General features: G+C 34.5%; 1 protein-coding gene across 2 annotated transcripts in view; it reads right to left on the bottom strand.

Annotated features, from left to right (window-relative positions):
* Positions 1 to 23,964, bottom strand: part of LOC119259348 (S1 RNA-binding domain-containing protein 1) — a 170,136-nt gene that overhangs the window by 108,918 nt on the left and 37,254 nt on the right. For both annotated transcript variants that reach the window (XM_037528130.2, XM_037528129.2), the window contains 5 exons: positions 21,109 to 21,212; positions 19,618 to 19,725; positions 14,811 to 14,968; positions 12,981 to 13,071; positions 12,171 to 12,278 (listed from right to left, as the gene is read on the bottom strand). In XM_037528130.2, the coding sequence (XP_037384027.1) occupies positions 12,171 to 12,278; positions 12,981 to 13,071; positions 14,811 to 14,968; positions 19,618 to 19,725; positions 21,109 to 21,212 (569 nt within the window). The remainder of the gene's footprint in view (positions 1 to 12,170; positions 12,279 to 12,980; positions 13,072 to 14,810; positions 14,969 to 19,617; positions 19,726 to 21,108; positions 21,213 to 23,964) is intronic.

Here is a 23,964-nt window from a genome sequence, read left to right as displayed (position 1 = left end):
ATAGAAATTGATCCACAGACAATCCTAGTAGTTATCTGAAAAGCAAAATGCTTTTAAATACTTTTTCTTAAATAGGGAGAAACAGCTAGCTGGTATTTGTGAAACAAAGAAGTAATCAGTTTCAAAACTGAGCTACAATTTCTACTATGTATATTCAGCCTAAAATAGAAATAAACACCTTCTAAAATACAAATTTACAGGAAAATAAACATTCTACAATACATATAACAAGCCTTCTTGAATCTTGTTTCCTTTATTCTTCTTAAGACTCAGTTTTCCACATTACCATCTTCAAAGTTTTTTCTCATATGGAATAAACCTGCTGTGATATTAAACTAATTAAATAATCTCTGAATAAGATACTGATATTGCCTTTTATTTTTTCTTTCAAAGAGGTTTGATGAATTTTCTTTGGCTACTCTCTTCAATCTCAGAATCCAGAGGAGTGTCTCCTCACTCTGATCTTAAGGACTGAATTGACTCCCAACCCAAAGAAAAACACAAACCATCTTGGGATGAAGATAACTTAAAAACAATGTTCTTAACTTCTCATTTATTCTCTTCCCTGGCTTACTACCGCCACCCAACTACCACCACCAAAACCACCACCACCAGCACCACTATAACCTCCCCCCAAGACTTGAAACAACTGCTTTAAATTTCTTTTCGTGCAGCAAGCAATAGCTTGTAAAAGGATGCAAACCAGCTGAAACATTTGACAGACAGTGTTAAATCCCAGGGAATTCCTATCAACCATTTTAGTTTAAAAGGTACTTTGATGTTGGCTATCTTTCATGTACCTCTTTCATGGCACATTAATAAAGAAAACGAAGCTCAAGTAAATCAAGTCCCAAGGTCACATCTAGAATTACAGCACTGTAGGTACTTGATGAAATACGGATTAATGCTGCATGAGTAGTGAATAAATAAAAGCACCTCTACCCACCAATCAGGCAAGTTTTACAAGTGCTTCTGAACTTTATTCTGCAACTAGACCTGAGACATCTTTAATCCTTCATGCCCCTAAAACCTAATTATCATAATGTGAACCTAAATGTTAGGGTCCTTCAAAATGCAAGTGCTGTGAAGCAGAAAAGTAATGGGAATTAAGCTGGGTGTAACCTTAGAAATGTACGGATGTGGGGAACTTGAAAGTGGTATTTCAATAAGTTAGGAGAGCATAATATAAAGATTTAGTCACATAAAATACATTAGAATCAAAAGGTAACCCCCCCCCCAGAAAAAAAACATATAAAACACAAATGTGGTAGACAAGAACACATATCAATTTCTGTCCCTAGAATTTCCAACTCCTATACACTATATAATCAAAAGAAAAGGACTTTGACAACAAAGGAGTCTAACAATTCTAAGCATTCTTCTAATAAAATTTAAACAAGACAGAACCATATAATTCTGTACTAATAGCCAGTTCTAATAAAATACTTAAATGTTTTCCAGTCATCATCCAACTAACATTTTAAAAAGTGCTAGCCAATGGTGAGGAAATCAGCAAGATATTTAATGCTCAGGAAAATAGGAATGCGAATAGACCAGAGTAAACAATTTCAAGATAAAATTCAACCTACTAGAAATCTGTTGATAATGCAGTCTTATCCCTTACACAGCTAATTATTCTAGGGACTATGACCAAAAAAGAGCTAAAATTACATAAAATAAATACATTCATCTTGTACTTACCATATATCTGCGTTCACTACAAGAGAGAATTCAGCATAAATCAGGACCACCACATTAGGCCCTAGTCACAGCAACATTACTAAAAGTCCCAAATAAGCTACCAAATGGTTCCTAACTTCACCAAGTATACCATTTATGGAATGTCTATGCATAATTCTTTTACCTACCTACTTATAAGCATGAGAAACTTGTTATTCTTGTCTACCCAGCTGATGTCTCTATGACAGGAAATATAATTTACCTTATGTATATAATTTAACAATCAACAACTATGTGTATATAAAATTGGTGAACTCTACATTCTACTCTCGAGCCCACAGGTAAAATGTTGGTTTGAAGGAGGATCTAGGGTTATAAAATTGTACATGCACAAATTGAAACAGAAAAAAATAAATAAAACAATTGCTCAAAATAAGGCACTCTTTCTTCCATTTCCAAAGGTTATCAAAAACACTCATAAAAATCCCCAAGTTCATCAATTGTTACATTAATGCAGAACATATTGTTAATTTACATTTTAGGTTCTGTTATAGCAAATACACTTGTCTAAACAGAACATCTGTTTTGGTTATAATACACTGTATCTTTGGCAAGAACTTGTAATAAAACTAACAAAAACAATCAAGAATCTTTATTGGATCTGGCAACAAAAGCAGATTTGTAACCAAAAACCTGAAGACGAGAAATGACCATCACTGGGCTCTCGGCCAGTTCTAATCTAAGTCAATAAACAAAGATCTGCAAGAGGGGCTACAGTTAAGGAGTTGGAGTAACTCCTGCAGATATTTAAATTGAACTTAGAGACACAGAAACACATGGGTTACAAAACTGGTAAAACATTTTATTTTGATCAAAAACTGTCAAACTGAATCGGAATCCAAATAGCATTTTAAAACCAAACACACATACACAATTATTCATTTCTTATGCCTCCTTTCCCAACAACACATCATTGAAATGGTCTTATTTAAATATTTTAAATATTCTGGCATCTCAACAGAATTAACATAAATTACATTGGTTATAAAACAACTTCAAATTTAAATTTACTTAATGTCACAAACATTCCAAAAAAAGGAAGTCTTATAAATAAGAACCAAGTCTTTATAAAACTGACTACAGTTTACATTTCTTATATGTAATACATATTATATATATAGTTTATAGTAGAAATGGAGAGTAGAATACCAATGGGTGAAAGACGACAATCCTAGAACACTGCAGAACATTTTCTCAGTCATCACTGTAGAACAAGAAATTTAAGTGCCCTATCACTTTAACTTGTCATCAAGCAAAATAATCAAACTAATATCCAGAAAACAATTAAAGCTTTCCCAAGTTCCAAGACTAACTCATGGTGGTCTTCATCACAGCTAAGAAATTGCAGATGGAGGAAACAGGATGTTTAAATACAAAGAAATGGATTTGATATTCCACATGAAAAACAAATTATCGCACTAGTCAGAAATAAATAACAGCAACCACAGCAACTTTTCATCCATATAATACAATTTTAACTTGACAAAATTATGAAGCTTATATAGCTAAATGCATTCTAAGTGGTATACCTGAGCTTACTGATTTGTTGGAAAATAAATCTCTTTAAACCAAAACAGAAGTATAGATCCAAGTGGCTTAGAACATGAGCAGTCTGCTGCATGGTACTTTGGGAGAATCTCCAATGGTCAGAATTCAATGAAACTTTAGAAATCACCCTATCAGTGATTTGGTGGTGGGAATTCTATGGGGACTACGCCTGAGAGGAGAAAGCATACATTGTACAAAAAAAGAATAATGTAAAATATATAATAAAAAAAATTACCCTATCAAAAATGCCTCCTAGCAGGCCTACCTGGTGGCGCAAGGGGTTAAGATGCAACCTATGAAGCTGTCTACAGCCTCTGCAGTGCAAGTTCGATTCCCAGCCGGCCAGGGAGCAACCCATATGGCGCAGCAGACCTCTCCTGTCTTGCCCGCTGCTCCCCTCAGCAGTGTACTTTAGTCGATTTGCCTGTTCTGTTCCCCACTCTGTCTCTGATGAATCCTCTCAACCCCCAGCCCTGCACCTGCTTCTGGCCTGTACCCCAGCTCTTATATGCATAAATAAATAAATCTTTAAAGAAAATGCCTCCCAGAATCACAAAAATCATTGAAGTTCATCTTGTTAGACTAGATCCAACAACTCTTAGGGTCTTTTTTTCAAAAACTTTTCTGATCCTGATTAGAATATACCTAATGTCCACAGATTTGAAAAGCATGCCTCTAAATCTTTACTAAACTATTGGTTACCTAACTCAGTGTCTGCGGCATGCAACTAGTGACTCATACCAGACATCTACCTATGAGCTAAGCAACACACTTTTGGGAGTTATACAACCAAATCTTTGTTTCCTAGTTTTTCCACAAGAGTATCAAGTAACTATCAAAAGTTGTGGTGAGACCTAGATGTGTCTAATAGTTTAGTTTTCCTAAAAGAAAATGAAATAGGGTAAGACCAAAATGTTTATTTCTAAAAAATCATACTGATTTCCTATTTTTGTTGTAGTATTATCCCTTCTTAAGTGCTTCACCATCCTTTTATAACAATTATAACCCTGACTGATCAAGATCACACTCAGCAGTCTTTTGTGTAACATCTAATTAACATCTGGCTATCTCCAGGCTTCCACTATTACCACCAACATTGGTACCAAAACTTTACTTACAACACAACCACAACTCCAGAAAATGTTTCATGTAGACTAAAGATAAAATGAGAAACAGGGGCTTCTTACTAGCACCATATTTTAGTTAGATTCCCCCTTTTTTTAAGAATAGAATACTTATTCTGTTTCAACCCCCAGATCATTCTATCTCACAAATTAAAAGAGGAGTTGAGCAATTCCACCTTCTCCTAGCCACTTAGCCATTCCCGACAAGCAGGAAGATAACTTTTCGAACTCTTTTTTCTAAGATAACCATTATAAGTCTTCTATGCTATATTTAGCACTTGCTGGTGGGAGGCAGTCAGTAAGCGGAGGAATTCAGACCTTAAGATCTAGTCTTTATTCTTGCAAAACAGTGTCTCTTCTCTTATACAAATTCCTTGGTTACTTATACTATTTTCAGTCTTATACATGTCCTTTTAAAATCAAAATCACAAGTTCTCAGCACATAGACAAAAATTTATTTTTTATTCCCAATCTTTTCCTGTTGGAAAAGCCCCTACAAGTCAATGTACTCTATCCAGAACATAGTGGATTTTATATAACATGTTTAAATACATGAGCATTAAATACTATATGTTAGCAGATATCAAAAACTTAAGAAAAATGTATGAGCATTAAAAAAAATGATTTATCCAAACTTAGTTTGATAGAGAATCATTTTTGAGTACTGTAATTCATAGCCTGATATACTTTTAAAAGTATTAAGACTTAGCAAACTGTTACCCAAACTTTTTCCTTGCATTATTTTCTTTTTAAAAAAATTTATTTGTTTATGCATACAAGAACTGGGGTGTAGGCCAGAGGTGCAGGAGGGTGAGCGGATTCACCAGAGACAGAGTGGGGAACAGAACAGGCAGATCTATTGAAACACACTCTTGAGGGGAGGAGCAGGCAAGACAGGAAAGGTCTGCTGCGCCATGTTGGTAGGTCCCTGGCAGGGGATTGAACTCATGCTGCAGTGGCTGCGGATAGCTTCATAGTGCTGATGCTTACCCCCTGGTGCCACCAGGGAGGTCCTCCTTGCATTTTTTTATTTTCTTTTTAAAGATTTATTTATCTATTTATACAAGCACTGGGTATAGTGTGGAAGGGTGAGAGAATTCACCACAGCCAGAGCGGAGAGCAGAACAGGCAGATTGACAAAGTATACTGCTGAGGGGAGCAGCGGGCAGCAGGAGAGGTCTGAGCACCTTGTGGGACCCTCGCCTGGCGGCCGGGGATCGAACCAGCGCTGCAGAGACTTCGGGCAGCTTCGCAACCCAGTGCTCAACTGCTTCGCCACTGGTTATTTTCTAATGTAATTATCTAATGTAATTATTATTTTCTAATGTAATTATCATTACTCTGTTTTTCTATAAAATTTTGTTACCAACAGTGCATCCCTGAATTGGCCCACTAGAAGCCTTTTTCCCCACAACAAATGTATAGTAAATGCATAAAGACAAAGTACAGAACAATCTGAGAAAATGAAATTTTAAATTCCATAAGAAGCTTAAATTAGAAACATAAAAATGGGGAAAACAAATTACACAATTTGCAAAAATTATGACAAATAGATCAATCATATATATATTTAATATACATATATATTTAATATATAAGACATTTACAAATCCTTATGGATGCCACCAACAATGTAAGTAAAGGACACCAACAAGTCACTTACACATACAAAAAAAAGGTCCAGAAATGGCCAATGAACACATATTTTTACTTCATTAATAATAATAATATGTGCCAGATGCTGTTCTAAACACTGTGTATGTGTGTGTATGTGTGTATAAACTCATTTAACCTCCATAATTCTATAAGATGGGTATTATTATCCCATTTATGGATGATAAAACTGAAAGACTAATTTTTTCCTAGGTCGCATTATAAACGAATAAGTGGTATTCTGGGACAGCAATGAAGCAATTAAAGCAAAAATCATAGAGCAAAAAAAGCACTGTGCTAATCCCCTGGTCCCATAAGAAATGGGAGTGGAAACACTGACGTCAGAGGATACAAAGGCAGTCACTCTGGAAGACAACGTGGCAGTGTATTTCAAAGCCTTAAAAATATACAGCTTTAAAATAAATTTTCTTTAAAAAGCAATAATTCACATAATTCCAGATAGTGGTTATGTGTGGTGGAGGCAATCCGAGGAAAAAGCACACAGAGAGCCTAAAAGCTGGGAACAAAGACATTCGATTTCTTCTTTAAACTGTATATAGGTTCTATATTCTTTGGCACAGTTTGACATATTTCACAATAAAAATTCTTTATTTTCTCCCCTTTTTATCTGAACTTTTATATGTACCAGTAATATAAATGTTTTAAAATAACGGAATCCAAATTAGCCAACATACTGTGAAGAGATAGAAATATATTGTGGAAATAATCTAAAGTTATAGATTGATTGATATTTAAGCATTCTTCAGTTTAGGAGTAGTGGTAATGTATCTTTTTAAACATGTACTGCACTTCTTCAAATATATTCTACAGAAACACAAGTATGTGCAAAGATTTAAAAACAAGAACAGTCACATTAGCTTTGCTGATAATAGTGATAATTAGAGCAATCCAGCTGTCAAACAGTAAGGATATCTAAAATACAAGAGTATCTGCAATAATTTTTAATGATTTTGTAAAGTCTGTGTATTGGCATGGGAAAAAGGTTTAAAATATATTAAGTGTGGAAAGGGTTATAAACATGTACAATGAGGGGGTCTTCTTTATAATATATTTTTACATAATTTTATCATATATTAAGCTAGAAATATTCTCTAAATTATAACAATTTAGATAATAAAAATTCCTATCACTTACCTATTTTCCAACTAATGTACAATGATAAGTGCATTAATATGTTTAAAGGAATAATGTTTGTATTTTAATTCCAAGGTGAAAGATTTTCATTAGCTTCACTACTTGGCATTCTTCACAAATGAGTTAATCCCCTGAAGCTCAAGCTATTCCCTTCAATTTAGTTACATTGTCAAAGATACACCAACTTGTCTCAAGAGAAAGTTATGATTCCTTAAATTATAAGTTCCTTCTATTAAATGTTTGGTAAACTCCTGGAATAAAAGATTAACTCCAATGTGTAGTTCACAAACCATTTTTTCCTAAATAGAGTGCACCCATCTGCTAGTCCTCCAATGAAATGAAGCCCATTAATATAATCTAACCTCAAAAACCATATAGCCCCAACCCTCCACTGCAGCTCCCCCTCCTTTTTCTCATTTTCCATCACCTTCTTAGTTAATTCTGTGTGCGAATTTTTTCTATCATAATGAAAGAGCTCATTAGGAAGCAAAATTACTTAACTTTGTTTTCCTTAATTGCCTCCTTGAAGGCATGTTGTAGTCTTTAAAGTAGCAACAGTTAGCACAGGATCTGAATTAATAGCGCTACACTTTCTTTTCTGTTTTCTATTATCAGGATGTAAGTGGTCCTGTGAATCTTTGTCTCCAGAATGCACACAATGCTGTGATTTCTAGCAATGTTTCCACTTTCAACATAAATCTTGCCAGTAAGTTTGAAATATAAAACAGCGAATGCTAGAGATTACATATAATTCTTAAATGGCTTATTAAATAAATTCATAACTCTTTAACAATTCAATTTTTTTTGGAAGCCATATGTCTTTGGCAAAATACAAGTGTATAATCTGCCAAATATAAATTTCTATATCAATGGGAAAAAAGGAGAAAACAGTATGTCATAAATTTACCAAAGCATTAAGCAATGGGTAGATTTTTATTTTATTTTAATTACTTTATTATATAAAGTAATTCTGGAAATAGTCTCAAAAACACATTATCAATTAAAAATAGTTTTACTCTCAATATGTAAGAATGAAAGTAGTAAATATTTATTGAGATGTACCTATAAGTAAAGAAATATGCTTAATGTGAAAGAAGAGTTAAATAAAACTAAGTCCCCTGATTTAAGGTTTCAATTTAGGAAAAACTAGATACATTGCATATTAACACAAATGTTTCATAAGGAGCTTACTTACCATTTCTATATTTGAACAAATTTTACCATTGCTACTCAAAAGAACACACTCTAGCACACATTTAAAACAGGTACAATAATGTATTAGAATTTCTTTTCACAAAATAATTCCAATTTTAAATACATGTGACTAAACCTTAGTATAGTTAAGTTCTATTACTTAATTTTAGGCTATTATTTTTTAATTTGATAATTAGGACATGACATTTTGTATGACTTCTCCCATGATATGATTAAATATCAGAGTTTATAAGCTATTTTAAAGGTAGGGAGAGATTTGAGTGAAAGGTAAGTTAGGTGGATGAGGTCAGGAAGCATGGGGATTTGCAAGTTAAGAAATAAGTCATGGTACATGACTTACCTTGGCACGCATGTCAAGGTAAAAAAAAAGTGCTGGAGGAATAGATAAAAGTAAATGTGCTGGTGGATGTGTCAGGAATAAATTTTTCAGGAGAATAGCTGACAGTATTATTGGAATTCATATCAGATTATCTGTTCAGAGGTGCTAAATATAACTGCCAGAGTTTCAACTTAAATGCAGTTAGCAGGGCGCCTTCTAACTATATAAAACAACTATTAACAGACCTAAAACAACACACTAACAAAACCACAGTAATAGTGAGAATTCTCAACACGCCACTTGCACTTAGGGATAGATGATCCAGATAGAAAGTTAACAAGGAAATAAAAGCAATAAATGTAGTATTTGACCAGCTGTACTTAACAGACATGTATAGTATTATTCTCAAGTACACATGGAGAATTCTCAAGGACAGATCACATATTGAGACATAAAACATGCCTCAAAAATTATATGAAAATACAGGGCCTCCCCGGTGGCGCAGCGGTTGAGCGCTGGGTTGCGAAGCTGCCTGCAACCTCTGCAGCCGGTTCAATCCCCGGCTGCTCCCCGGCCACCGGAGGAGGGTCCCACATGGCGCGCAGACCTCTCCTGCCACCCGCTGCTCCCCTCAGCAGTGTACTTTGGTCCTTCTGCCTGCTCTGCTCCCGGCTCTGGCTCTGGTGAATTCTCTCACCCTCCCGCGCTTCTGACTGTACCCAGTGCATGTATAAACCAAACAAACAAACAAATAATAAATAAATAAATAAGACATGCCTCTAGAAAATTAAAAAAAAAAAAATTATATGAAAATACAAATTATATCAAGCATCCATCTTCTCTGATCAAAATGGAATATAGCTAGAAATTAACCACAAAAAGGATCCCAGAATAAACCAAAGCAGGTAAAGACTAAACAAAATAATTTTGAATAACTCCTGGGTCAATGAAGAAATCATAAAGTATTTGGACTTAAACACTTAAAAGCAACAATGCTCTGTTGGACAACTGAAATTTATTTTGTAAGTATTTACTATCCAAATTCAAAGAAGCAGATTTCATTCATGCCACTAGTTATATCTAGTAGGAGCTCCAGTTAAGAGTAACATCATTTCAAAAAAAAAAAAAGTTACATCATCTCAAAGATTAACCCACACTTCAAATAGTTACTGCAAATACCCTTGAAAAATAGAAAATATATAATGCATTCTATTTCCAATCTTCACAATGATGGTAATAGGTATTATTACCAGAGATGAAGAAACTTTGATTTTAAAAGAGGTTTAAAATTGTATTATGGCAAGTCACAGAGGTACTTAGAGGCAGAGCCTGAACAGAGGTCTGTCCCCAGAATCCAAACACATCACTATACTTCAGCACCCATCATGAGTTTGTTTTTTTTTTAAAGATTTATTTATTTATTTATACAAGCACTGGGTACAGTCAGAAGCGAGGGAGGGTAAGAGAATTCACCAGAGCCAGAGCGGGGAGCAGAACAGGCAGAAAGACCGAAGTACACTGCTAAGGGGAGCAGCGGGCGGCAGGAGAGGTCTGCACGCCATGTGGGACCCTCACAGGCAGCTGGGGATCGAACTGGCGCTGCAGAGGCTGCAGGCAGCTTCGCAGCCCAGCGCTCAACCGCTGCACCACCAGGGGAGGCCCCCATCATGAGTTTTAATCAAAATGGTTTCTTATTCAATACAAGGATCTCATGGCACCACCTGATTTATGTAGAATTTATTATTTTATACTCATGAGATATATATTATTATCCTTATCACATGGATGTGAAAAATGAATTTCAGATAGACTTATTAACTAGTCCAAGAAAAAACTGCCTCTAATTTCATAACAATTTCAAATACAGATATTATAAATAAAACATATGTGCAAATAAACACAAATGTATTGATAAATATATATATATATATATATATATCCTATCATTTATTAAAGTCTTGGAGTTTTGTCTTAACGTATGTTACCTCATTTTTAATGTTCTTAAAAATCCTCTGAGGTATTCTTTTCCCTATTTTAATGATGAAGGAAAGTGAAGCATACAGAGATAAAGTAATTCTTTCAAACTTGCATACTAGTGAATAGCAAAAACAAGAGCATTTTAGATTTGTCTGACTCCAAAGTTCATCCTCTTTCTACTATAATCACTGCTGAAAGTTCAATAAAGGAAGACTATAAGCAAATTTATTTTAAACTTATTCAATTTAATTAGCTTAAAATTAATTTTTTAATAATTTGAATCACTATAAATGTACCTAAGATATTTAATATTTACATCAAATGAATGTGAACAAGTTAAAAAGAAATCAGAGAAGGTGCCTGAAGTAAATTACATCAGCTATATCAGGCCCTTATTTTAGGTTCACAAAAGGACTGATAACATATGTGCATTTCCCAGATAGGGAAGATCCATAGTATTTCCCAGACCAAACTGAACAAGAAGGAAAGGGGTATAATTGAGGTAGGATTTTTAATATGCCCCATTCTTGAAGCGTGACTGCATAGCACCTACAGGTTGACCATCTCCTAATCTCCTTTGATTGCCCTGAGTTTGCTTGTCTGACATCTTGATTATACTCTAAGCAGACACAATATTACACTAAATATTGAGGCACTCCATTTTTGGCCTAACTAAATGGATCCTAGAATTATTCATATGATGGATTTTACTTTTTGTTTGTTTTGTTGATTCTATCAGTTATGTACTGATCAGATGACTATACGTAGTTCTTACATTTCTCAGTGGAAGATGGCTCTTCATACTTTCCCCTACATATCAGGTTCTGTAACTATATCCATACTCCAAGAATTTAACCATTTAGCATTTTCTTTTTAATTGGGAAGCATGGCTATTTAAAGGTCAAATCTGAAGGTAGGAAACAATGGTGAATAAATGCAAAACTTTGATAGATCCAGGGGCAGAAGTAGAGAAATTAGGCCATGCTAATAGCCTGTATGAAATGAAAGTTTACTGCAAATCAGAAAAGAACATCAGAAATGTTTTCAATTTGGAATACTTATTTTGGCACCAAACCAAAGCATCAACACTTTGGGAGCAGGAAGCTAATTATACACAGGCTGTAGCTGCTAGCCTGGTACACCATCCTACTTATTAATCTGTAGATATTTTAGAGCTCATACAACATACACCTGCAAATCCCCTGAACCCAAATAAGCCCTAACTTGCTTCTGTGGTAGGTTTTATAAGACTGAAACTGAAGTTTTTCTACTTTACATTGTCCTACATTTTCTACTTTACATTGTCTTTTGAACAGCAAAAGGTGGCCAGGGGACAAACAAAATATTATATATTTTAAAAAGAAAACAGAATTCATCACAGAAGGAATTTTAGAATATCCTATGCCTTTACAAGAAAACAAAATTGCTTATATCCTTACCAGTAAACAACATCCAGTGGTGCAAAGTAATTTTTCATTATCAGGTCAGCAAAATAAGCTTCTGTTTCTCGGCAGGCAGTTCCATTTCCAATGACCACAGTGCTGCAGCTTTAAGGGAGAAACAGGATGAGACACTAGATGAGCTCAAGGCAATCAATCAGGAGAAAATGTACAAAATATACAAATATTATTACATTCTGCTCTAATTCTCTCATATATCCAAACAACCTCTCCATATTTCACAAGGGAGACAGACTTATGTAAAAGAAAAGACATTGCCCCTACATTTAATACAGAAAGCAGTTAAAAAGTACTGTACTGTCACACAACCTCAAAAACAGTCAACTTTCTTCCCATCTAGAAGGAAGAAAAATTAGAGAAGGGTAAGTAAACTCTGGAACTGTAAGCCATAATAAAGATATTATGACTAAATTATGGGATGTTCTGTTAAATAATGTCTGAGGCTTCAATTACTATTATAGCCATTCCTCAAATGCATGAAAAAGAAAAAAGCAAGAAGGAAAGGAAAGCAAAACAGGAAAAGGAAAAAGAAAGTCCACCCAAATAAAATCCAATTCTCACATTTGCTCCAATAGGAGCGCCTTTGTTTAGAGAAGGTGGCAGAGGAAAGGAGTCTTCTGGAGTCTCCAATCAAGAGTTCTCCAGCAATTTCCTTCAGCATTGTTTTACATGGTTCCTTCTCTCTCACCAAAGTAGTTCCCTTAAACCCTCCCTCCAAATTAGGGACTTCAAGGATATCTCTGACTGATTGAATCACTTAAGTACCCAAAAGATCACATATTGTCATACTTGAAATTCAGCAAAAGTCTCTTTATTTTCTCTGCCTCTCGGAAGCCTTGTCCACAATGCAAATAAACCACATCAGTATGAAGTATTTGACCTTTAAAAAAAAAAGAAGAATCATTTTATAAGAGATTACAAAACATTACATACCAATGACTTAATTAGGCAAGCTGTGACAGGAGAGGGAACTGGTTTGACTTTTAAAATGCATTCTAAATACTCATATTTACTAAATCAGGTTCTCCAAACACTGAAATTTTGTTACTTCCAAAATTCTAAGAACTCTATTTTGTTACACAAGATCATTATTAACTAGATAATAAATATGCCATAATATCTAAGAAAGAAAAGGTTTTTAATAACACCTAAAATCAATAATAGTAAAAACTAACATTCACTGAATATTTTTATATGAGACAATGTTGTGATACTGCTTGATTTCTTCTTTTGCTTATATATGTGTGAATTTCTAGCCAGCAGGGAATCGAACCCGTGCTGCAGAGACTGTGGACAGCTTCATAGAGCTGAGCTAAACCCGCTGTGCCACCGGGGAGGCCCTGTATGTGAATTTCTTTACCTTTTATAATTTTTAGAAGCATATTTATGAATTGTGAGATTTTAAGTCTTATATTTCAGCTAAAAATAATCAAAAATCTGAGAGTAACTACCTAAAGAACAGAACTAAAAAATATACATGTTTATGTTACAGAAAATAAGAACAAAATAAATCAGAAGTAGTAACCCCAAAATGAGATGTGAGAACTCAGGGATGAATTAAATATGAAAGAAAAATTTATTTCACAATTGAAAACTTAAGCCACTAATTTACAGGGACATATATGTACTTCTATGTTTAAAGCAACACTATTTACAATAGCCAAGTTATAAACACAACCTAAGTGCCTCAGAACAGAACAGAGGATAATGATAAATAAAGTAAATCAGACAGAGAAATCAAATACTGGATGGTGTGTTTAACTCATATAGGAACATAGAGGGGGGGAAAAAGGAGGGGGGGTGTCAGGGCCTCCCTGGTGGCGCACGGGGTTAAGATGCAACCTAGAAAGCTATCCACAGCCACTGCAGCAAGAGTTCGATCCCCAGCCAGGGAACTACCCACATGGCGCAGCAGACCTCTCCTTTCTTGACCACTGCTCCCCTCAGCAGTGTATTTCCGTTGATCTACCTGTTCTGTTCCCCACTCTGTCTCTGGTGAATCCTCTCACCCACCACACCTCTGGCCTGTACCCCAGTTCTTCTATGCATAAATAAATAAATCTACAAAAAAAAAGGGTCACACAAAACCAAAAACCAGTAACAAAACCCTAAAATCTGACTGCAGAATTGAACTAGGGAGGAAGACTATGGTATACTGGTGGTAGCTGTGGTATATAACATACATCTGAAGGGTGTGATCCTATATCTCTGAATGATATACAGTGCTGTAAAACAATGTTACCTCAATTTAAAAATTTTTAATTGAAAAAAGCAATTTTTACTCAAAAAATAAAATGGATGCAGAATTAAAATGTGTGCTATATAAATACACAATAAATAGAATATGGGGATAGTTATTAAAGACTGAGGCTAATTAAGCTTCAACATCTTTTATGACATAGGAGAAGACAAAAATGATGGTAATATGTTGAACATACTACCTCAACAAAGAGGTCAAATATAAGGTTTGATTCTCTGGCTTCCATATCCCTGTATATGAGAAAGCCATTTTCTAAGACTTGGAAATTAACATTATTTCCAAATCCTCATGAAACAGATAAAATGAAACATATGACCAATCAAAAAACTTTTATATGAAAAGCTGAAAGATATGCTTACTGGTAGGAGAAATTATAGCTAGTTTGCAACCATGTTTGTAACCAGGATCTACTCCCATCAAAGTGCGTCCTGGAACAGGGCTTGTTAAAAGGAGCTGACGGAGGTTCCTTCCAAACATCATTACTGATTCCTTCTCTGCATCTGACGTTAGTTTGGCTCTTTACAACAGAAAAAGAGAAAAAGTATTTAGCTTCCCATCCACCCAAACATTCTCCCAGGAAAGAACAAAATTCATTTTATAGTTATTCCTAACAGTATTTATCAAAACAAACAACTTAAGAGAAAAAAACATCATATACAAAATACTGTTTGCTAACTGCAGTAACGACTCTATAAACAATTCCTAAGCAAATTTGATTGTCATTCCTATATTCCTGTTCTATATGTTCTCCTTTATATACTAAGTCTGTATATAAATATCTGTGTATATGAAAGAGAAAGTATATAAAAATCTGGATATCACACGGGATGCCAAATTTCCATTTTAATAGATTAGCTCATTAAAGAGATAAATACAAATTTAGAGATAAACTATGAAATCATAAGTCTCCTCCATCAACACTTCATCTTTACATGTCTCAATGACATCTTTTTACTCACCCCCATTCCACACATCTACTCTTTTGTCATTCTCATAGTGATGAGACATGGCTACAGATACTAATAACCAGTCCAGAACCATGCCATATATAAATAACTTCCCAGTTTTATCTAGATAAGTTATTAATATTCTAAGTTATAATTCTTTTTCTAGGGGCAAAAAAATTGCCTATAATGGACTTGAGGATATTTGGGATGGAGTTTTACATCATCCATTTACTTAATGAAAGTTCTTAACATTATTTTCCAAAATTCATAAGAATTTATTAAACGTGTATCTTCATTAGAACAGATTACAAGAAAACTGAGAGTACAAAAGCAATTTGAAGCACATTCCCTATCAGTGTTGAAGTAGACTCGTCTACATATTTGAAGGCACACAGAGCTTACTAAGGTTTGCTTTTCCGGCTTACTTCACTTTCTTAAGGCTTTTCCCCCATCATCTATAACATTTCACTGTCATTCGCCCCGTATTTAGTCAAGCAATATGAAAAGTACCATTATAGATATTTCTAAATATTCTCTTAAAACTTTCTTTAAACTTTATTGAGTGAGCATTAGCTCTTATTCTCATATAAGGTACCATGAGAGGTGGGAGAAATACAAAGTCGAAATGATGAGATCCTGCCTTGACTATCACTGTCTAGTGGAAGTAACAAAAATAAACAGATAAGAATGAGACAATGAGAAGTGCTATGCTAATGGGAACATATGGAGAGAGAGACAGATTCAGAAAACATCCTAAAAGGAGATCAAGAAAGATAAGTAATAGAGTTAAGCAAACAAATAGAGGAAGTGGAGAGAATACTCTATGCAACTGAAGCAACATAAATAAAGGGTTGTGGCTCATTATAGGAAAAGCAAGTGATTTCATATGCTAAGCTAAAAAGAAATATCAAAACATAAGGCTATACAGGCAAGAAAAAAACAGATCACAATGGGTTAGGTATGTTTTTCTAAAAAGCTTGGATTTTATCCCGGAGACAAAGAACACTCCCAGAATGATTTTAAGTAGGAAAACATAAAATAATTAGATGGAAATTTTAGAATCACAATGTGGAATATGTATTAGAAAATACAAGACAGAGATTATAACCCTAGCATAATAACGCAGACAAGAAATGATGTCCTAAACTAAGACAGTAATCAAAGATACAAAAAGAGGCAAAATTCAAGACAGAAGAAAGGGTGGTAAAATAGACAGCAATTGGTAACTGACAATGTAGGAGTCATGAAAATGTTAGGTGTAAAAATGACATGAAGGATCAGGAAGTTATAGAAATAAAAGATGTAGAGTAGACTATGTATCATATGTAGTCAACTAAATAAAATGGCTGCAAATAATATAGTCAACATGATCTCTTTCAATATACAAATAAAAGTGGAGAAAAGTCTGGTTAACAATGGTTATCTCTAGGTAGTAAAATTATGTGATTTTTCTTTGAATTATACTAATTCATTCAGTTTTTCTACATTGGACAAATTTCTTTATAATTGGGAGAATTAAAGTAATTTTCTTTTAAAAAATTCAGTTGGGAGTTTTCCCCCTCAACTGCTGTTCAGGTAATTACAAGCATTTCTATCAAGAGACACATCTGCAGACAATGTCTGCAAACCAACTTAAAGAGTGTAATAAGATATATTTTTTTAACCACAGGCATTTTAGAAAAAGAGAAAGAGAGTCATCTTACTTGCCCACTGTTTTTTTTTTTTTTTTTTATAGTTTTAATGCTTTTATTTTTTTTTGTTTTGTTTTGTTTTTTTTTTTATAAATTTTATTGTTATATTCCCCATACAATTGCCGCCCCCCATTCTGACCCCAATCCCTCCCTCCCGCCCCCGCCCCCCTAAAAGTGTCTCTGGTTCATAGTTTTTTGTTGATTTTGATTTTCACTTTCTTATAGTTTTTCATTTTCCTGGTCCATTATTTAAGTTTTCTAGATTCCTGCTATGAGTGAGACCATCCGGTATTTTTCTTTTTCTTTTTGGCTTATTTCGCTGAGCATGATCCCTTCCAGCGCCATCCATGTTGCAGCAAATTGCATGTGTTTATCTTTTTTGAATGCTGAGTAATATTCCATGGTATATATGTACCACATCTTCTTGATCCAGTCATCTATTTTTGGGCATTTGGGTTGTTTCCAAAGCTTAGCTATTGTAAACAGTGCTGCTATAAACATAGGGGTGCAGGTGTTCTTTGGAATTGATGTTTCTGTGTCCTTTGGGTAAATACCTAGGAGTGGAATTGCTGGGTCATATGGAAGCTCTATGTTTAGTAGGTCCAGAAATCTCCACACAGCTTTCCACAGTGGTTGGACCAGTTTGCACTCCCACCAACAGTGCAGAAGAGTTCCTTTTTCTCCACACCCTCGCCAACATTTGTTGTTGCTAGTTTTTTTAATATGTGCCATTCTCACTGGTGTAAGATGGTATCTCATGGTAGTTTTGATTTGCATTTCCCTGATGACAAGTGATGTTGAACATTTTTTCATATGCCTGTTGGCCATTTGCATTTCCTCTTCACAGAAGTTTCTTTTAAGCTCTTCTGCCCATTTTTTGACTGGATTATTTTCTTTGTTGTTGTTGAGTCTCATCAGCTCTTTGCAGATTTTTGTGATCAGTCCTTTATCATTAGTGTTGGGTGCAAAAATGTTCTCCCAGTTGGTGGGGTTTCTCTTTGTTTTTGTTATTGTCTCTTTTGCTGTGCAAAAGCTCTTTAATTTGATATAGTCCCAGCTGTTTATCTTTCTCTTCACTATCACTGCTTTGGGTGATGTGTCTGTAAAGATGTCTTTGATGTGCAAATCACGTAGTGTTTCGCCTATATTTCCTTCTATATATTTTATGGTTTCAGGTCTTATGTCTAGTAGACATAAGACTTGCCCACTGTTAATGGAAGTCAGAGCCAGATTATATATTAACCAATCCCACACCAAACTGCTTACATTAAATCTCAATGAAATTATTCCATAAGCAGTGAAGTTACTCAAATCAAATATATGCAAATTATCAAAAGAGCCAATGGATATTATATGCAACATGAGAAAGCAAAATAAGGAAAAAATATACAAAAGGAAATTAAATTTTACTAATTTTCTTTTTTTTCATTCATTAAGAATTCCATTTTTAAAATTTTATGCCCCAGCACTTAGGCAAAATAATGCTGCTTCATACAGACCTGAAATGAAGTAGGATTCGAAAAGAAAACTGTATTTTTGAAGGACACCCCAACTAAAAGGAACGAATCATGAGAATAAATGAGCCTGGTAAAAAGAAACTGGACAAAGTAGTTGTAGGTCCTTTTTAATAGTACCTTCTCACTCCCTACTCTAAGAACCTCTGAAGGCAACAGCCAAGTCCAGTAAAGAAAAAACATGCAAACATTATATAGGCTGCGATAAATTCCAGTGAGATTGAAGAGATGACGAGAAATGTAAGGTTCCTAGACAACCTTTACAGAAACGTATAAATAAGTGAGAATGAAGAAAATCTATAGCATATAGGAAGGAATATTGTATTGAGAGAAAAGCTGGTTTCCAAAGATTGGCTAGAAGGTCAAGATTAGAGAAGTAGAATATAGATTTTTGACTCCCTACATTTCTTTTATTTCCATTTCCTCCCCTAAAAACTATCTGCACCTCACCTCTTTTGCAGTTCATCATCTTTGTAACTCTTTGTGCAGCTAGTCCATTTAGATGAACACTTTAATAATCACCTAATATTTGCTCATCGTTGAGAATAATTACTCATTCAAATGACTTCCAGCTAAAAATCATATATATTAGTTTTCTCTCTTCATAGTTAAAAATTCATCATGTGCTCCACCAATTTCCTTATGCTTTTTTTTTGGCTCTCTTACCTCAAAAAACTGCCTCCAACTAGGTTCTCCATTAACTGCTCGGTTTGTTTCTCCCAAGCCAAATTTCTAATCAATAAAAGCCCTTTGCTTTTATTGTCAAACTATTTGGTTGCCAAACTGAAAGACTGTATTGTAGAACTGGAAGGGGGAGAATTTAAGTAGTCGAGATTTTAAAAATACATTGAAATGAAGAGGTTTGTTTTGTGAGCTAGGCTTAAAGACTGTGATTCTAACTCAGTTCTTTGGATAGGTTAAAGAATCAACAAGTATTTACTACATGCTTTAGTGTGTTTATTGCCATACATAATAATAAGCAATACACATAGTTCAATAAGACAAAATACATACCTGAACTCTCTACAGAGGAGAGGATAAATAAGTCGTTTAAAGGAATCATCCAGGGAGCTGTGCAAGATCTTCATTAACTCTGGCCTTGCAAAGCCACGTGGTCTCCACCTGCAAAAACGAAAAGCCACACTGAAACTGATATAACGAGGAGACAATGAAAGAACTCCTGGAAGTTGGGACTAGGAAGTAGAAGAGAAAAGGGAGAAAAAACCTTATTGAAACCAAAGTAATATAATCTGTGAAGACTGTGATGTCTGGAAATTATTACTATGTCATCTGGAGTTCTTACATTTAAAACTTGGTAACCATGGTAATACATAAAACATAAGGGAGGAAAAAACTTTCTATTCTGGGAATAGTCTCCAAAGCATCGTTAATAACGGTCAATATCTTAAGATAAAAAAAGAAAATTATCAAAAACTACTAAAACACTGCTTGACTTAACTGAGTCTCTTAAAATTCATGTTGAAGTTCTAGCGCCCAGTGTGATGGTATTTAGAGGGGGCCTTCAGGATACTATTATGTTTAGGTGAGGTGATGAGAGTAGAGTCCTTGTGAAGGGATTAGTGCCCTTAAAAGGAAAGCTATTGCAGAATTATATAGAAAAACACAAATCTCCCTCTTTCATTCTCTCTTCTCTTCTCCCTCCCTTCACTCCCAAGTGAGGACTCAGCAAGAATGATGTCTACAAGCCCAGAAGAAAGCCCCCACCAGGACCAGAATTAGCCTGCACCCTGGTCTCAGATAGCTCAACCTCCAAAACTATATTGTTTAAACCACCACCAAAAAGATACGTTCTCCCCCACTTTTCTAATCATAAAGCTTTCATGTCCCCACACTTAAGAGAGAAATGGATACAGGCAATAATCCCACTTAAAGCTACCATATGAAGAAAGCAACATTTCATTATAGTATTTTCTCAAAGTGATAGGACAGGCATTTGGGGGCAGAATAATTTACTTTACAGGCCTGTCCCAAGCACTGGCATTAAAAGCCAGTTTTTTAAAAAGGCCAGCAGCCAGTCCCAATCATTTGCTTGACAAACCCAAACACATCCCCAAATTTTCTCAAACATCCTCATCTAGGGTGGGAATGGGAAGCATGATTGTTGCCAACAAGGGCCACTGGGTTCTGACATTTTGTGACAAAGATTGTCACAGAGCAGGCTGTGTGCTGCCATCTAAGAGGCTTAATCAGCTCCTGTAACTGTCGCCACACTAGAAGGTAGGGTCAAAGGTGTTAAATCAGCTGTTTCAGAAAAAGTCAAGTTCATCTCTCCAGAAACAATCATTGTTAAAAATTCTCTTGTTCCTTTCTGGATATTTTCTAGTTTAACATAATACATATACTATTTCGTTAATGTGAAAAAGACACTGCATTCATTGCCAGTTTGTTTTTAACATAGTTTATATCTTTCTATATCTCTAGATACTCAATAAGGTATTTTAGAAACAAAAGATAGGAAAATCAGCAAAAAATCTATAAACAGACCTGTTTTGGATGCACCACCTACAGAATTCGTTCTTTATTCCATCAGAAATGTTAACCTTGACTGTCAGTATCTTCAAATTTTCTCCACGATTAATTGCCAGAATCTAAAGGCAAACATATATAAAAAAAGACTGATGATTTGAAAAATAAATGATCGATTTAACCAATCAGCATTTGTGAAACAAATTAGGTAGTTCCAGGATAACATTGTATCAATTTTGTATTCATTTATTTACCAAGATTTACTCTAAAATAATCATTTCTTTTAACTTTTTTCAAATTTTTAAAAATAAAATACAGATACAAATCCTATTACATTTATAGGGAAAGACTTTGGTTATCTAAAATCTCATTTCAAAATCTATTAATTGAAAATGTTTGATGATCTTCAGTTTGAAGATATATTAGTGGGGGAAATGCTAAGATAAATACAAGCATACAAAATCTGACATGAATACTTAAACAACTACTATTACCATTTATTGAGCACTTATAAACTGTCAGGCTCATCTAAGCACTTTTAATACATTATTTCATTTACTCTTCAGAACAACCAATGCAGTATGCATTATCATCTTCATTTTACAGAATTTTCCTAAGACTAATTTTCCCAAATCAGAAAGCTAGCAAGTAGAAAAAGGAGAAATTAAACTCAGTTCAACCTGTCACAATCTTAATTAATATATTAAAAGTGTTTTAAACACTTCTTAAAGAAGAACAAATCATCCTTAAGCAAGCAGAAGGGAGGAAATAAAAGGATAATTAATAAAGAATGGAAAACCAATAGAGAATATTGACAAAACCAGAAGTTGGTTCTTGGAAAATATCAACAAAACTGAGACACCATTTACAAGATTGATTAAAAAAAAAGGAAACATTCCCAAAACTGAATCATGAATGGAAAGCGAGGTCATTACTATACCTTATAGAAGTTAAAAGGATCAAAAGTAAGAATTACAACTAACTCCAATCAGGATAAATTCAAAGAGATCCACAGTGAGACACATTATAAACAAACTACCAAAAGCCAAAGACAAAGAATCTTGAATGACTAAGAAAAATAATTTATCATCTGCAAGGCCTCATTAAGATTAAAAGTTGAGTCCACACAAAAACCATGGAGGCCAGAAGACAGGTGGACGATACTTCATTTAACAAAGTGGATGTGTTCTGAGCAATGCATCATTAGGTGCTTTCTTCGTTATTCAAATACAGTGTTAGCAGTGGATTTTTTTAAGGCCTAGGGACTATGATGAAAATGAAGTCAAATCAAGAAGAAGGGCAAATAATGCTATAAGAGATACAGTAAACAGGAGATGCAGGAAGCAGCTGCCAGCATTAAAACATTATGACATTACAGTGGCTACCTTATCACCAGGCAACAGGAATTTTGGGATCACCATTGTATTATACTCCACCGTTGAACAAAAAGTTATGTAGAAATGTTATCCTGAAAACATTTCACAAATGGAGGGGATGTTTCATAGAGATAGTTTCAATTTTGCAATATTAAAAAAGTTCTGAAGATTGGCTGCACAATAGTGAATACATTTAACATTATTGCACTGAACACTTAAAAACAGAAAAGAGAGTAAGGTTTTATGTATTTTTACAACAATTAAAAATAATTTAAAAAAATAAGAAATTAAGACTTTCTGAATAAACAAAAACTGAGAGAGTATGTCACCAGCAGACTTGCTTTACAAGAAAGTTACTGGAAGTCTTTTAGACTGAAATGAAAGGACACTAACCCAAAACCATCCAAAGAATGAGCCCCAGTAAAGGCAGCTATATAAGTGAAAATAAAAGTTAGTGTTGCATTTTTAATTTGTAAATCATCTTCTTTTTCCTTTTTTTTTAATTTTAACATTTATCATTTTTTACATTTTTTTAGACAATATTTGCTTCCCCCCACCCCCTCAGATTGAGTCCCCATAGAGTTTCTTTCCCCAGTGCACCCGTGCACCATCACCACAGTCCCCTGTGCTCCTCCCTCCCTCCCTCTCACCCTTCTCCCTCCTCCTCCCCTGCAGGATGTCTCTGGTTTATAATTGTCTGTTTTTGCTTTGTTATGTTTTAAGCAACAACAAATGTTGGTGAGGATTCGGTAAAAAAGGAAATCTCCTACATTGCTGGTGGGAAAGCAAACTGGTCCAACCACTGTGGAAAGCTGTCTGGAGGTTCCTCAATATACTAAAAATGGAGCTACCATATGACCCAGCAATTCTACTCCTAGGGATCTACCCAAATGACGCAAAAACAGTGACTCAAAAGAGCACCTATACACCTATGTTTATTGCAGCACTATTTACAATAGGTAAAATCTGGAAACAACCCAAATGCCCAAAAATAGATGACTGGATCAAGAAGATGTGGTATATATGCACAATGGAATATTATTTAGCAATCAAAAAGATAAACTCATGCCATTCACAGCAACGTGGGTGGAGCTAAAAGGAATTTTGCTCAGTGAAATAAGCCAGAAGGAAAAAGAAAAATATCAGATGGTTTCACTTATAACAGGAATACAGGGGAACCAAAGAAGACATCAGTATTAAAAAAAAAACCAAAAAAAAAAACTTTTTTTTCCTTTATGACTAAAAAGACACATTCTACAATGTAGGCACAGCTTATGACTACAATTTGGAAAAAAAATAGTAAATTGAAAAATGAAATTTAAAAACTGAGAAACAATGACTATGATTTATACTACTTTATTCTAAATCAAATTATCTCTACCTTGCATTTCACATGGAAAAGATCCAGAATTGAACTGAAATTTAAGTATACTGGGAAGCATTCTACTAAGAAAGATCATTGAAAAGCAAGATATCTGAGGTATTATATTGTCAGCAG

Source organism: Talpa occidentalis, unplaced genomic scaffold, assembly GCF_014898055.3.
Source record: "Talpa occidentalis isolate TD23 unplaced genomic scaffold, MPIMG_talOcc4v2.1 talOcc4.5, whole genome shotgun sequence".
Taxonomy (NCBI): Eukaryota; Metazoa; Chordata; class Mammalia; order Eulipotyphla; family Talpidae; genus Talpa; species Talpa occidentalis.
The sequence above is the reverse complement of the archived record's forward strand: the minus strand, read 5'-3'. Positions and strand labels throughout refer to the sequence as shown.